The sequence below is a fragment of the Melozone crissalis genome, unplaced genomic scaffold (assembly GCF_028551555.1).
Source record: "Melozone crissalis strain CALT ecotype California unplaced genomic scaffold, PUWL_Pcris_2 ptg000018l_1, whole genome shotgun sequence".
NCBI lineage: Eukaryota > Metazoa > Chordata > Aves > Passeriformes > Passerellidae > Melozone > Melozone crissalis.
In genome coordinates, this window is record NW_026535796.1 from 8081131 (window position 1) to 8093895 (window position 12765).

At 38.4% G+C, this 12765-nt stretch overlaps 1 protein-coding gene across 2 annotated transcripts in view; it reads right to left on the reverse strand.

Moving 5' to 3' along the window:
- Window positions 1–12765, reverse strand: part of ABCC8 (ATP binding cassette subfamily C member 8) — a 73557-nt gene that overhangs the window by 20494 nt on the left and 40298 nt on the right. For both annotated transcript variants that reach the window (XM_054276512.1, XM_054276513.1), the window contains exons 17-23: window positions 11480–11515; window positions 9941–9976; window positions 6573–6671; window positions 5688–5772; window positions 4949–5029; window positions 2781–2918; window positions 321–446 (exon numbers count right to left, since the gene is read on the reverse strand). In XM_054276512.1, the coding sequence (XP_054132487.1) occupies window positions 321–446; window positions 2781–2918; window positions 4949–5029; window positions 5688–5772; window positions 6573–6671; window positions 9941–9976; window positions 11480–11515 (601 nt within the window). The remainder of the gene's footprint in view (window positions 1–320; window positions 447–2780; window positions 2919–4948; window positions 5030–5687; window positions 5773–6572; window positions 6672–9940; window positions 9977–11479; window positions 11516–12765) is intronic.

Genomic DNA, 12765 nt, shown 5'->3' on the forward strand with positions numbered 1-12765 from the left:
ATCTATAAAACCAGCTGTCAATATCAGCAAAGCTTTTCCTAAAATGGCCATATTTATATTCCTCAGGTGGCAATATTTTGATAGGGCTTCCTATCAAGAATGGATTAGAACAGTATCAAGGAAATATGACATGTCCAGATGAAGGAATTTATCTTAAGAGATAAATAATAACGGTAACACCAATACTCATTCATATTAAGTTAGACATCACACATAGTATGTCAATTCTTGTTAAACCTTTCAAACTAAGGTAAAAAAAAAAGCAGCACAACATTTTCTTGCACATATTGCACATATTGATTGCCCTGCCCATCAAAAACCTTCTCCAGCTCCTGGTCTTGTCGATTCATTAATGTCTTCCAGTGTTCAAAGAGCTCAGTCTCTGATTTCTGAATGTCCTTGAGTGTTCCTTCTCTCTGGATGTTACCATCTTTCATTGCAATTATCTGAAAAGTCAGAAACACAAGTGCTGAGATAAATAGCCAGGTATGTCTATTTATTTTAAAGCTATGTGTCTGTGCTTTGACAGGATTTTCTCTTTTCTTAAATAAATCATATTTCCACAAACAAATCTGACTTCTAAAAAGACAGTGGCATTATCTCTTGGCTCCATCCCCTTCATTCAAGATGCTGAAAACCCAGAAACTTCCTGCACTCCACGTTTTCAGAAAAGGCTGCTTTTAAGAAAGAGGAAAGGGATCCCTGTCAGCAGATCTCTTCCTAAATACAAGTCATTAGCAAGATAAGATTTTAGAGCTCTCTTACCTCCTAAAAGGAAAAAGCTTTTAGCAAGACACTGAGTGCAGGAGGTTTTGCCCTCATTCAGGCAATTAGATATGAGCAGGCTGGCTCCTTCTCTCATACCATGGACTGATAAAGAAGAGCTAGGCAATTTGAATCCCTAAAGCTTTAAAAGCATAAAATAGTGGACACAGTTTGGAAAAGAAAAATATCTGTGCAAGACAAAGACTGCAGGGAGCAGTTTCCAGTTTGTGTCAGTGTAACTATGTTACACACACAGTGGAACTACCACCAGTCTGGGTCTGACAGGGACAATTGGAAAATGAGGCATGCAGATTGCTAACCCCCATCATTACAAAACAGTTAATGCACTATTTATTTTTCTCTCTCCCTGGAAACTCAGAAATTTCCACAGGCAGGGAGTGGGGAAATAAACTATTTCATTTATTGCTAAGAATTTACTTTCAGTTATTGCTATGAATTTGCACCAGAGAGAAGGCAAAGATAAAGAAAACAAGGATCTTTTTGTGATCAATTTATTCAGGAAACCTGCAACTGGGCTGGATCTTGAATTCTTCTGAGGGTTTTGTTGAAAAGATTTAGGGGGACCATGACAAATTTCAAACTATACTTTTATTTAAAATTTCTTAACAAAATAAATATTCCCTCTTCACTCCATTGGGTAAGCATTGCTAAGGATTATTGAAACTACAATTAGGGAAAAAAAACCTGAATTATTTTGTAATAAATCTTCTTTATTATAAAGTTTATACAAATCCTTCCTGTGCTACTGTTTGAAACAGTGTATTTCATAAAAAAATCACACATCTGGAAGATAAGAAATATAAAGCAATTTTTATACATCTCTTAAAACACTAAGATCTAGAAATGGGTCTTATATTCACAATGAAAATTAAAACAATTACACTGATGAACAGCCATAGCCTTTAAAAAAATTGCAGATATATAACAATAAAAAAGAAGTTGAGATGGACCTTGTAGGGAGGGGAAGAAGGCAGAAAATTCCTGTATCCCAAGAGACACTACTTTGAAAACCAGGGCTGTGTTGAGAACAGTGGTGACTCTAACGGTAAACAAACAACTGAGGGACAAGGTCACAGCAGAGACCATAAATAACAATTGCTGCCCACCAAACCCTGATCAGAACAAGATGAATGTCTATCTGCAACTTTATACCAAGCCAGCATGAAGCTCGGGAAGCAGCTGCAATATGATTATTTCTTGAGACCAGGAAACTGCTGCTATAGCCTGTGCAGGATGTGAAAGAGAGAAGTCCTGCTAGGAGGTATAACTGCAGTCATCAATCACCATGGGCCAGGAGACCTGGGAGGGTGGAAAGCTGCAGGAACTAGTGCAAGGCCAATGGGAACCAATGAATTAATAAAGAAAGAATCCAAACCCCTAAAAACTTCTGTTTCATCTTTTTGACATTTCCAATTACAAACTGGTATAGAAAGCATACCTCCATTTTTTCTCCCCCTTTAAAGTAGAAGATATAAAAAAGAAAACTATCAGAACAATCAAATACTACACATTTCTTAAAATCTAACCCACACACAAAGGGAAAAGATGTTCTTAATATATTAGTACTAACCAGAGGGAAACACTGGGTTTTTTCCTTATATTTCCACACCTCTCAATATGGACCTTGCATAAACGAATCTTTTCGCAGAGGCAAAGGTGTTACTCAAATATTTCACTGTTTTGAGATAAAAAAAATAGCCAAAAGTTCCCAATATAACAAATGTTTTGGGATATTCAATATATTTTAAATGTTATCTGCTTTCATAAGAGTATTAAGAAGCAGCTCTATGAAAATCCAACCTATTTAGGTGATCCAAGATGGGAACCTCAAAATTATGGCACCCCTAACTGGCTGATTTTCAAAAGATCTTTATTACATACCTTCTCACTGAACTATTACTTGGTGAAGAGATGAAGTGAAAGCACTGTTTGCAGCAAGATATGTTCCTGCCATGCTTTTTCCTCCACAGAAAAATTGAGAAGAGGCTCCTTACCCAGTCAGCGTGGGGCAAGTACTGCAGCTTGTGGGTCACCAGCACAATCGTCCGCTTGTCTTCCCGCAGCATCTTCAGGATCCCCTCTTGCATGAGATGGTCACTCAGGTGGATATCCAGGGCAGAAAAAGGATCATCCTGTCATGAGGATAAGGGGTGTCAGCTTTTGGAGCCACAACTTGCAGGATCCAAGGAAACTGACAGTTTTAATACCAGTAAAGCCAGGTAGATCAACAGAGACACACAAAGAGGCCATCAGATCAAAATTGTGAGGAACAGTTTTCTTAATTTACAGAACACCAAAACTTGAACTGTGTTTTTGAGGAGAGCACTGAGTAACACCAGCTGTGTCAATTCTACAATTCTGTGGGGTTTTCTGGGACCTGCTCCTCTCTCCAGATGTGTTCATGGCCCACACAGCTGGAGAGCATGGCTTCTGTCAGGCTCCCAGTGTGGGTCTGTGGCAAATATTGCATTACTGCTCCATGGATAGGGAAAACGAGCATATTTCTGTTTCCCTTGAACATCACTGCCTCCAGTTGTTGGTTTGTTTTTTGTTTGGTTTTTTTCTTCATAAATCAATACTCTATTAACAAAGAATCACCAAAAAATATCACAAAAGAAGCAGTATTGATAATTTTGCTGACTCAGCTCAGATGTTTGATTTGAGATCTACATTATCTTATTAAATCAATCAATTATATGCAATTCATTTAGGCATAAATTAATGTCTACTATCTTTTGGGAAACTTGTCTACCTAATCCTATTTATATGGAATCACAAACCCTGTGATTTGATTTGATATTTCTGCTTGCAACAGATACTGGCTGTAGGATTTACTTAGTGTTACTATTTCATACTATAATATCACACTAAACCCAGGCTTCATTAGAAATCAAAAATATCTGAAATTAGAAGTAAGATAAATATGGCCACTTTGATTCACTTAGTTTATTAAACCAGAGCATCACAACATAAAGCACTTAGGAAGTGCTTTTGAAACACAGTAACTTCATGATCCAGAATTTTCTCTCAAAACTATGTATGCAGTGTGCTCACTAAGCAAGGATGTTGTAAGCTCTGCTGCTGCACCCTTCTGACCTGGCACAGACGTAAACATCAGCCACATGACATTTGTACTTGTGAGAGTGAAGTTTCACAGGTATTTCTTTACAAAACCAGCCTTAAAAGAACTGAGTGTTTGCCAATACTAACATATAGGATTCCTGGTTATTTTCTAAATATTAATACTGGAAACAAAGTTTGATTGTAGGTGTTTTGCCATTGCCAAACCATAAGAGAACCTGCTGCTATTAGAAGGTTATTGAGTGTCCTTCACAGACGGATAAAAAGGGCAAAACCAAGTTACAGACCAATAGTGGATCAGCTGATTTGCAGCACCTGACCAAACTGTTCTCTACTCTCCTGCACTCTGATCTTTGTCTGGAAATGCCCCTCACATGAAGCAAGCACAGATTGATCAGATTAATTACAGGGAAATGTCTAAATAGCTTCCCTTTCTTTTAGGGATGACATCTAATGTGCACAGCTTATCTAATCCTATATGATTTATGTCTCACTGTGATAAACAGCTGGATTCAAACCTTCTAGAAAACTGAGCACAAGAAGAAAGTCCTAAATTGAAAAGCCAGCAAGCTCACTACAAGTGAGTGCAGAGGATGCATTTGTTTTCCCACCTGTGAAGGTGTTAGAACTTGCTGTCACTCTCTTTCCATAGCTGAAGTTGGGACAGGATATACAACAGGCAATTCAGGGTGCAAAAGCAGCTTAGATTGTTGCAGAAAGGAAACACCCCAGACACGAGGCAACATTAATTTTAGGCCTGAGACAGCTTAGGAATTTCATGAATACAGTTGAAACTATTACATTTCCAAGACCCAAAAATAAAAGCAAGGGTCAAATTGAACTTTCAACATACTGAGAGGATAAGCATCAGCATTTTAATGTGCAATACCTACCTGTCTGTCTGCAGCATTTACAAAATGCTTCCTACCTGCAGGCCAGCTGACAAGAGATATAAAACACACAGTGCACATTTGGCTCAGCTCAGTGAAACACAATGTTCAGCATGCGACCCATGAAATACTCTAAATGAAAAAGCAGCTCCTTCTTCTGCATGGAGCATAAACAGAAGGGCACTGCTCACCAGAAACACAACATTTGTCTGCTGGTAAAGTGCTCGTGCCACGCTGATCCGCTGGCGCTGCCCTCCAGACAGATTAATACCCTGGAGATAAGCAGGAGAGAAACAATCAGACAGTTAAAGACAACATCAACTGAATATTCATATTCCCTATTCTAATTGAATTATCCATAGAAGACTTTTCTGGGCAGAGAAACATGAGAAATTTTTTCAATGTGTGGGCCTGTAATGTATCCTTGTGGTGTTTTAGGGGGCATTTTTGGGGTTCTTTTGTTTGTACCAGTGCCAGTATATGCTAGAGTAAATTGTTTACAAATCTCTGACTTCAGTTTCCAATCTCATCATTCCCTAATCTTCCCTGATATGATAAAGCTATTGATTAAACACCTGCCCTTCTGTAAATGAAAGGGCTCTAAAAATATATCTATGTATTGTTATTTATTTTTCTGTTACTTCTAAAGAAACCAAAAAATATCCTGTTAAGTCAGGATATCTGCAATAGCAGCTGCAGAATAGTCAAACATTCTGATAGCAGCACACTTAAATCATTGCACCTCACATAAATGACAGTGTTTCCATGTTCACTGAGCAATGAGCTTTCAGACTAATGACCCAAACATACACTTAACTAAAAGATTACCTTTGTTGCCAAATAACCTGTAAGATTTTAAGAACCAACAAAATAATAAACCCCCCTCTATATATTTAAACCAAAAATAGAAGCCTGTAGCTGTTTACTGACCCTCTCTCCAATCTGGGTTTGGTCTCCATGAGGCAGAATGTCAATATCAGGCTGGAGGGAACAAGCATCAATTACTGCCTTGTACCTGTGGAAACAAAAAAGGCAACAAAATCCACACAGATACTGCTGGAGAAGCACATTTCCTACCTGCAGAGGAACAAAAATTAACCAGCTGGAAAAAATCACACAGTGGAAAACATATTTGTTAGCCACTAATTGTTCTAATGGGATCTCTTTCAATCACAGGCAAGTAAGTAATATTTCAGCTTAGAAAAAGCTGAGCTGAAATCTTATGTTAGCTTCCCAAATAAAAATGTTAAATAGTTAAATCTATGAAAGACAAACATAAGTTCTTTCAAGGTACATTGCTATTTTTAGCAGGTGGTTTTCACACCTTTGTTTCTTGTTTCAATATCCAAGGACGACAGAAAAAAATGAGTCTAAGATGCAAATGCATAATCCACCACTTCTTTTAAGGGTGGGGAATGGAATACCAACAGCCGATTTCTAAGTATTTTACAATGTGTTGTGGGCATTTATACTGAATAAAAAGGCAGCCCACTAATTCTTTACACACAATATTCCCACTCCCAAACAGGTGATGTCCCTCCAGGAGAGGCAAACTAGTCAATCACGTGAGAGAACACTGCATGCTAAACAAACACAATCCTTGGAAATGGAAACATTTGCACACCTGAGCTCAAGTGAGACAAACCCAGTCCTTTGTGTCACTCAGGAGAAGTGTGCTCAAAGGGGGAGGCTGTCATGTTCAGGCAGGTGCAGTAGGTTTGTTCCTGCAGGGAGATGGGGCCCCATGTGTGACCCACATGACCCCAATATTGATGGAAAAGGGGACTAAAACACAACAGTGCTGGAACTTGTTACCTCTGTTTGTTAAAAGAGCTTTCAAACGTGATATTCTCTTCCACTGTGGCATTGAGCAGCCAAGGCTTCTGGGATGCATAAGCTACTGCACCTCTTTTCCTGGGAAAAAAATAAACACAAGAGTTCCCAGCTTACCAGTGCAACTGCTGCTTTTGGAAACCATTTTCTTGTAAATGAAGAAACTAGTAATTAGTCTTCAAAATGCTTTCCTTTCTTTCATTAGGACAATCAATAGCTTTTCCATCAAGGAAATACATGAGATGATAAATTTCCGACAGAATACTGGAATTGTTTACCCAACTGAATTTCACTTTGTTCCCTCTTCTACTGTGAGGTGGGATTTGGAGAGTCCAGCTCAATAAAGCTGCCTCTTGATCAGAGTGGATGGCAGGAGGAAAATTACCAAAGACTGAATCCCAGCTCTGTTTGGACAGATTAATCAAAAATTAAATGTGTAGCAGATCACTAGTTAGGCAGCACATTTCAGGAGGGACATTCTAGAAAGATAAAGTGTTTGAAAAAGATCCAAACAATCTGCACATGGACAAAGGCAATTACCTCTGCCATTTTCCCCCCCATTTTTAGAAGAGAACTAGAGTTGGAAAGTAAATGAGTAAGTCATTTCTGTGCCTATAAAGGCAAGAAAAATGAACACAGACAAAAAAATTTGCTAAATTTCCTCCCATGAAATGGCCCTCATAATGTATCATCAGAAGGGACAATTTACCAGGTACAGTCAACAGGCTCTTACTCACTATGCATATATTATTTAGCAGAAATCATTATTATTATTAAAAAAGGAAAGTTCTGCCTGCTAAAGAATTTGTGCTTTTGTTGTCTGTGGTGAATTAAGGATCCCAGTAAGACAGAGCTGGGAGAAAGGCAACATCTTTTATCAGAGCAACTGATACTTTTGGAAAACTCATTGGCATATCATCCTTTCTACAAAAAAGGTAGATAGAGGGGTCATATGCCTAAAAGCATATTTGTTTTCTTCCTAGCTCTATCAGTTAATCCAATAAAAAGATAGGACCTCTCACCCAAACGTGGCTTTTGTCTGCTAGACAGCCTAGATGGACCTGAAAGCAGTTCAAACCATGACTTGACAAAGTACATTTTATTTCTCTTTATAAGTTAAGGTCACTTGCCCTGCTCATTTTTTTTCATGCTTTTACCAAGCTTGTTTAGAAACCAAGATAGGATCCAATTTTTGTTGATGACCTGAAAGACCACACAATTCCACTATTCTGCTAACATGCTTCCAAGTTGAAATTTATGATGGTTCACTAGAATTTCATTATGCTTTATGCATTTTCTTTACTGGAAAAGGAAACAGAAATAGCTAAACAAAAAAAAAGAGACAGAAAATAGCCCCTAGGCAGCCCAGCCTGCAGCCCGAAAATCTAATTCAAAGAGCATTCAGGTCTGCCTCAAGAAAGCAGCACTTTTTCAGTTTGCATGACATTTTCATCCTAATAATTGAGAAAAAATTGCTCTGAGCATTCCAAGATGAAGATGTATTCCCTTTCCCTCCTTTTCATTGCTTGAAACTGTGACTTTGCAGCTCTTAATTCTCAATGTGATCAAAAAGTTACTGCTAATTTACTTTTTGAAAAACATCAGCAAAGTTGTGAGGAAAAAGCTTTTACAACTTTGGCAGAAAGTGTCCTTTGGTTGAGTGAAAATATGGGTCCTGCCAGTGTGATGCTCTCCATGCTGAGAACCAGCACAATGTCTGGGAAGATCACTCACATTTGGATTACATTCTGCTTTTAGGACATTAGTGAGAATTCATTACTGCAAGGAACTTTGCAACAGGCAGTGAGCTTGCCAAAACTGACTATGGACTGAGGAGTAGTAAATTCCTCTAAATTAATCCCAATTGCAAACTGACACTAGGATGGCATATCAGGACTGATTATATTCTGACATAAACAAAAAGTCTGCAAATGCTTGCAAGCTTCTTTTTCACATATATGAAATCTATTGCATGTCCGCAGTGCTGCGTACAGTAAAGAGAATCAAACAATTGTTACTGAAACTGTGAGAAACACATGGCTGAAAATCCAGAGAACAAAATATTCTGCAATGGAGTGTGCAAGACTTGCTCTGAAAGTCTGCCTTGAATATCCATAAGGTTTCACAGTTTTAGGACTGAATGCAAACCAATGGTTTAGGAGACACAGGCCTTCAAGGCATCATTCTGTGGGTGGAAGTGATTACTTCCTGTCCCCAGACTACATAAATATGTGTTTCAGCAATGCAGTGTGTTTGTTTCCCCTCTGATAACACAACAGACTAACCACAGCCTCTTAATTATCACAGAGGTGCAGACAGAAAAATTCAGCCTTGCAGTAAATGGGGAAAACCTTCACTGAGCTCCCTGGAGACTATGAACCATGTCTAATATAGGATCAAGCCTGTTTACTAATTATGAATCAGGTCAATTAATCAGAAACAACACTGTGAAAAGGAACAACATTCACTTCTATATAGTGTGGGTGGCTGAGCACTGGAACAGATTGTCCAGAGAGGGTGTGGAGTCTCCCTCAGTGGAGATACTCCAGAACCATCTGGACACATTCCTGTGCCATGTGCTCTGGGATGGCCCTGCTGGAGCAGGGAGGTTGGAGCAGATGACCCCTGAGGTCCCTTCAACATTACTCTTTCAGTCATTCTGTTGTGAAGATTATTTGCTTAAACTTATTAATCTATCTCTACTTTCACATTTCATTTTGTTAAGTGCAGGAGGTGCAGTAGATCTTCAAGATCAAACACAAATAGTTAAGGGACACATATATGAATCTCGGTGCCTTAATAAACCTACAAATCTGAGATGTTGGCAATTTTTAAAAGAAAATAGATGCACTTAAAATGCAATGGAGTTAGGATTATGATGATGGAGGAAATAATATTTTGCAAAGCCTTTCCTGTGTGTTTTGGGATTGCTAACTACAGTTTTGTTTTGATTATTTCGCACAATTCATTAACTTTTAGTACCAGTCAACTCAAATCCAAATGTTCTTCAGATATGAGAGAAATGTGTACTGTTCTACATTGTAACTGCACATGCAAAAACTATGCTGCTTGTATTTCAGCCTGATGGAAAGTATTGGAGCATTCTGGTATTGCCAGTCCTGAGCATTCAGGAAGAAATCTTTCTGCCGTTATTAAACTTCAAGGGCCACCTGTTTGTTTTTTGGTTTAGATCTTGCAGTAGCTGCATACAGAGACATCCTGTTTGTCTTTAAGGGGAATATTCAACTCATTAAGTGCAGAGACTGCTGAACAATGTTCACCAAGTCACAGAATGGCTGAGTTTGGAACAGAACCCCTGGGGCTTCCCATTAGTTTTTAAAAGGTTGTACCTGACTTCCATGTCAACAGGAGATTCTTTCTCTGGGCTGTAGAAAACAAACACACGAGTTTTTTTGAAAAAAAAATATATTTCAGACAGTGCAAATAACACCACAAATATAACTATGCTATAATTAAAAAAGAGCAAAATGACTGCATAACAGAAATAAAGCTCTTTTCATGCTAAAATTCTGTGCTATGTGATATTGACCTAAAAAGGGTAGAGTTAAAGCTTCGGTTTGGAGAAGTGCTAAACAACCTCATAGAAAGCCTCCAACACCTATGAGTAAATGCACAAGACCTCAAAAGACTTTGACCCAAAATTCTCTTCTGAGAACACCAAAAAAGTTCTACAGGATGTTAGTGCAACAAAACCACCAAAGGTATTCTTACAGCACTTAAATAACCAGGATTCCCAGAACATATGACAATGTAGGTAATTTTTTCATCCAGTCTAATATTCTTTCCTACTTTTTAATACTCTTGCTATACTGTTGTGCATGTTATCTCACTCTTCTCCATCCATTTCCATACCAGTTTCAAACATGAGACTGATTCTGATCATGATTCTCTTGTATCTTAATGGGTTCAAATGTTTTTTCTTCAACTTGGCCCAGAAACTTCAGTCTCTGAACACAGAAAGGACTGTGAGATTTCTAAGTGTCCTTGACCATGAGCCTTAGACACGAGGTACATAAAAATTCCTCTTATACTCCCAGATGGGAGCAGCAGTTTTGCAGGACTCAGTCTGACAACCAGGCAACAAGTCTGAGAAATAAAGTACATGGGAGAGAAGAGGCTGGCAAATCCAAAGAAAAGGCAGGGGGATAGCTGGAGAATCACAGAACCAAGAACATATTTTGGTCAGTAAAAGCCACAGGATTTAGCCTAAGTCAAGGTAAGGGAGGCCATATGACACTGCTGATTTCAACAACAAAGTTCTCACTGAGTCCAGCAGGAACAGGATCATCACTTTTACAAGGTTTACCATTCTGGAGGTTTATGCCCCAAAGTTAGAAAGCTTTGTTCTTAGTTGATTTGGTAAATATTCCCAAAATCCAAGCTGAGCTATGTTAATCAGGTAAAAATAATTTCTAAGACAACAGATGGACTAATCTCTTCCTCTCCACACTTCTCTGCATGTGCCTGAAGAATGGCAGGCGAGAAAACAAACTTATGACAGGATGTGAAAAAATGAAGAGAAGGATAATGGGGAAAATTTGCTTCAACAGATGAGACCTTTTAACACCTAATACCATTTTTCAAAGTGCAGCATAATCTGGTTCAGATCTTTAGAGAAAGATTTTCAAAGACATATCAGGATAGAATTTTCAAAATCTCCAAATGGGAATGCTTTCATTACAGAAATCCAACTCTTATTTGCATTACTTGCATAAGTGCTTTCAAAAATTGTATCCTGAGATAATGCAGTTAAAACTTTCACTGATTTTCAGAATTCTGACTCTATATCTTAAGATTTTAGAAACCTTTGGTTTTTTCTACTGCAATCAATTCAGAAGGAAAGCCAATAATGGCATATAATACCATACCTGAAATCTTCCCCCGTCTCACTGTCAGAAGTGCAGCTGCATCACAAATAGAAAGCAAAGATTGTTTACTTAAGTGAGCACAAGCAATCTGCCCCAGAAAGAAAAACTATTAAATTCCACTTAGTGCACAGGCTGCAAACATTACTTATCACAGGGCTCCAGTGCAGCATCTGTTCCTTCTACACAAACTGACTTGATTTCATCAGGCAAAAAGATTTGGCGACCCTTTTTTACCTTATAAACATTAATTTGACTCAAATAAAATCACCTCCACCCTGTCCTGGAGGTGCTAGCAGAACTGAGAAGTCCTGCTGTGACGAGAATGATGTTCCATTATAAAAAGTTCATTTTCTGGGAAAACCAAATGATAATTTGTGATACTGTTTTTGGTGGTTTTTTTTAACTGCATGTTTATAGCATATAATGGGTTACTGTGAACCCCAAACCCCACCTTCAGTTGCCCCATACTGTGTCCTGTGCCAGCCCTATCCTTGGGGTGATGTGCTTGTGTTAATGTAGGCAGGTCCAAAGGACAGACAGGTTTTGGCTTTGCTATTTTTGAACGTACACAAAGATGTTCCGAGTTGTTTTGACAGGATGACTGGGCATACTTATTACTGATGCTAAATTCAGTTCCATTCAAAAGAGTGAAAAATCTGTGTGTCAAATGATATAAACAAAATCAAGGAGGAACAAAGTCTTTGATGCTTTAAACAGGACAATCTCATTAACTTTGAGTCAACACAATTTGCTTATAAAGATACCAGAGAGAAAACTATACTTGCAGATTCAAAACTTGGTGTGAGACACTTCCATAAAATTTACACACAATAAGCAATGACCATATCTAAATCAAATTACTGTACAATTTGTGAGCACCAGCCAGCCACCAGTACCTTTACTCCGAAGGTCTGTGTACTGAACAAAGCTTTTCCACAGTACACTCATACTCCACTGGTCTTTAGTGAACATGTGAACTCAGTGGTCCAGTCTCCAAAAAGCCACAAGCCTGTTGCATGTCATTAACTAGAAACACATTCTTCACAGGAACTAGTGATAGGCTGAAGTAGAAAATTCCTTTTCCAGCCCTTCCCTGCAGGACACAATGACCCTGAACCAATTGTAATCAATTCCCTGATCTCTTTTCTGCTCTGTAGCAGGAAAACAATTATTCTCCATTTGGAGTTTTAGCTCAAATTCCTCATGCAACTTTTCCACACTTGTCCTATCCCAGCCTTTTCCCTTTTCCTGCATACTCTTGGCAATTAAGGATGCTGAAATGTCAA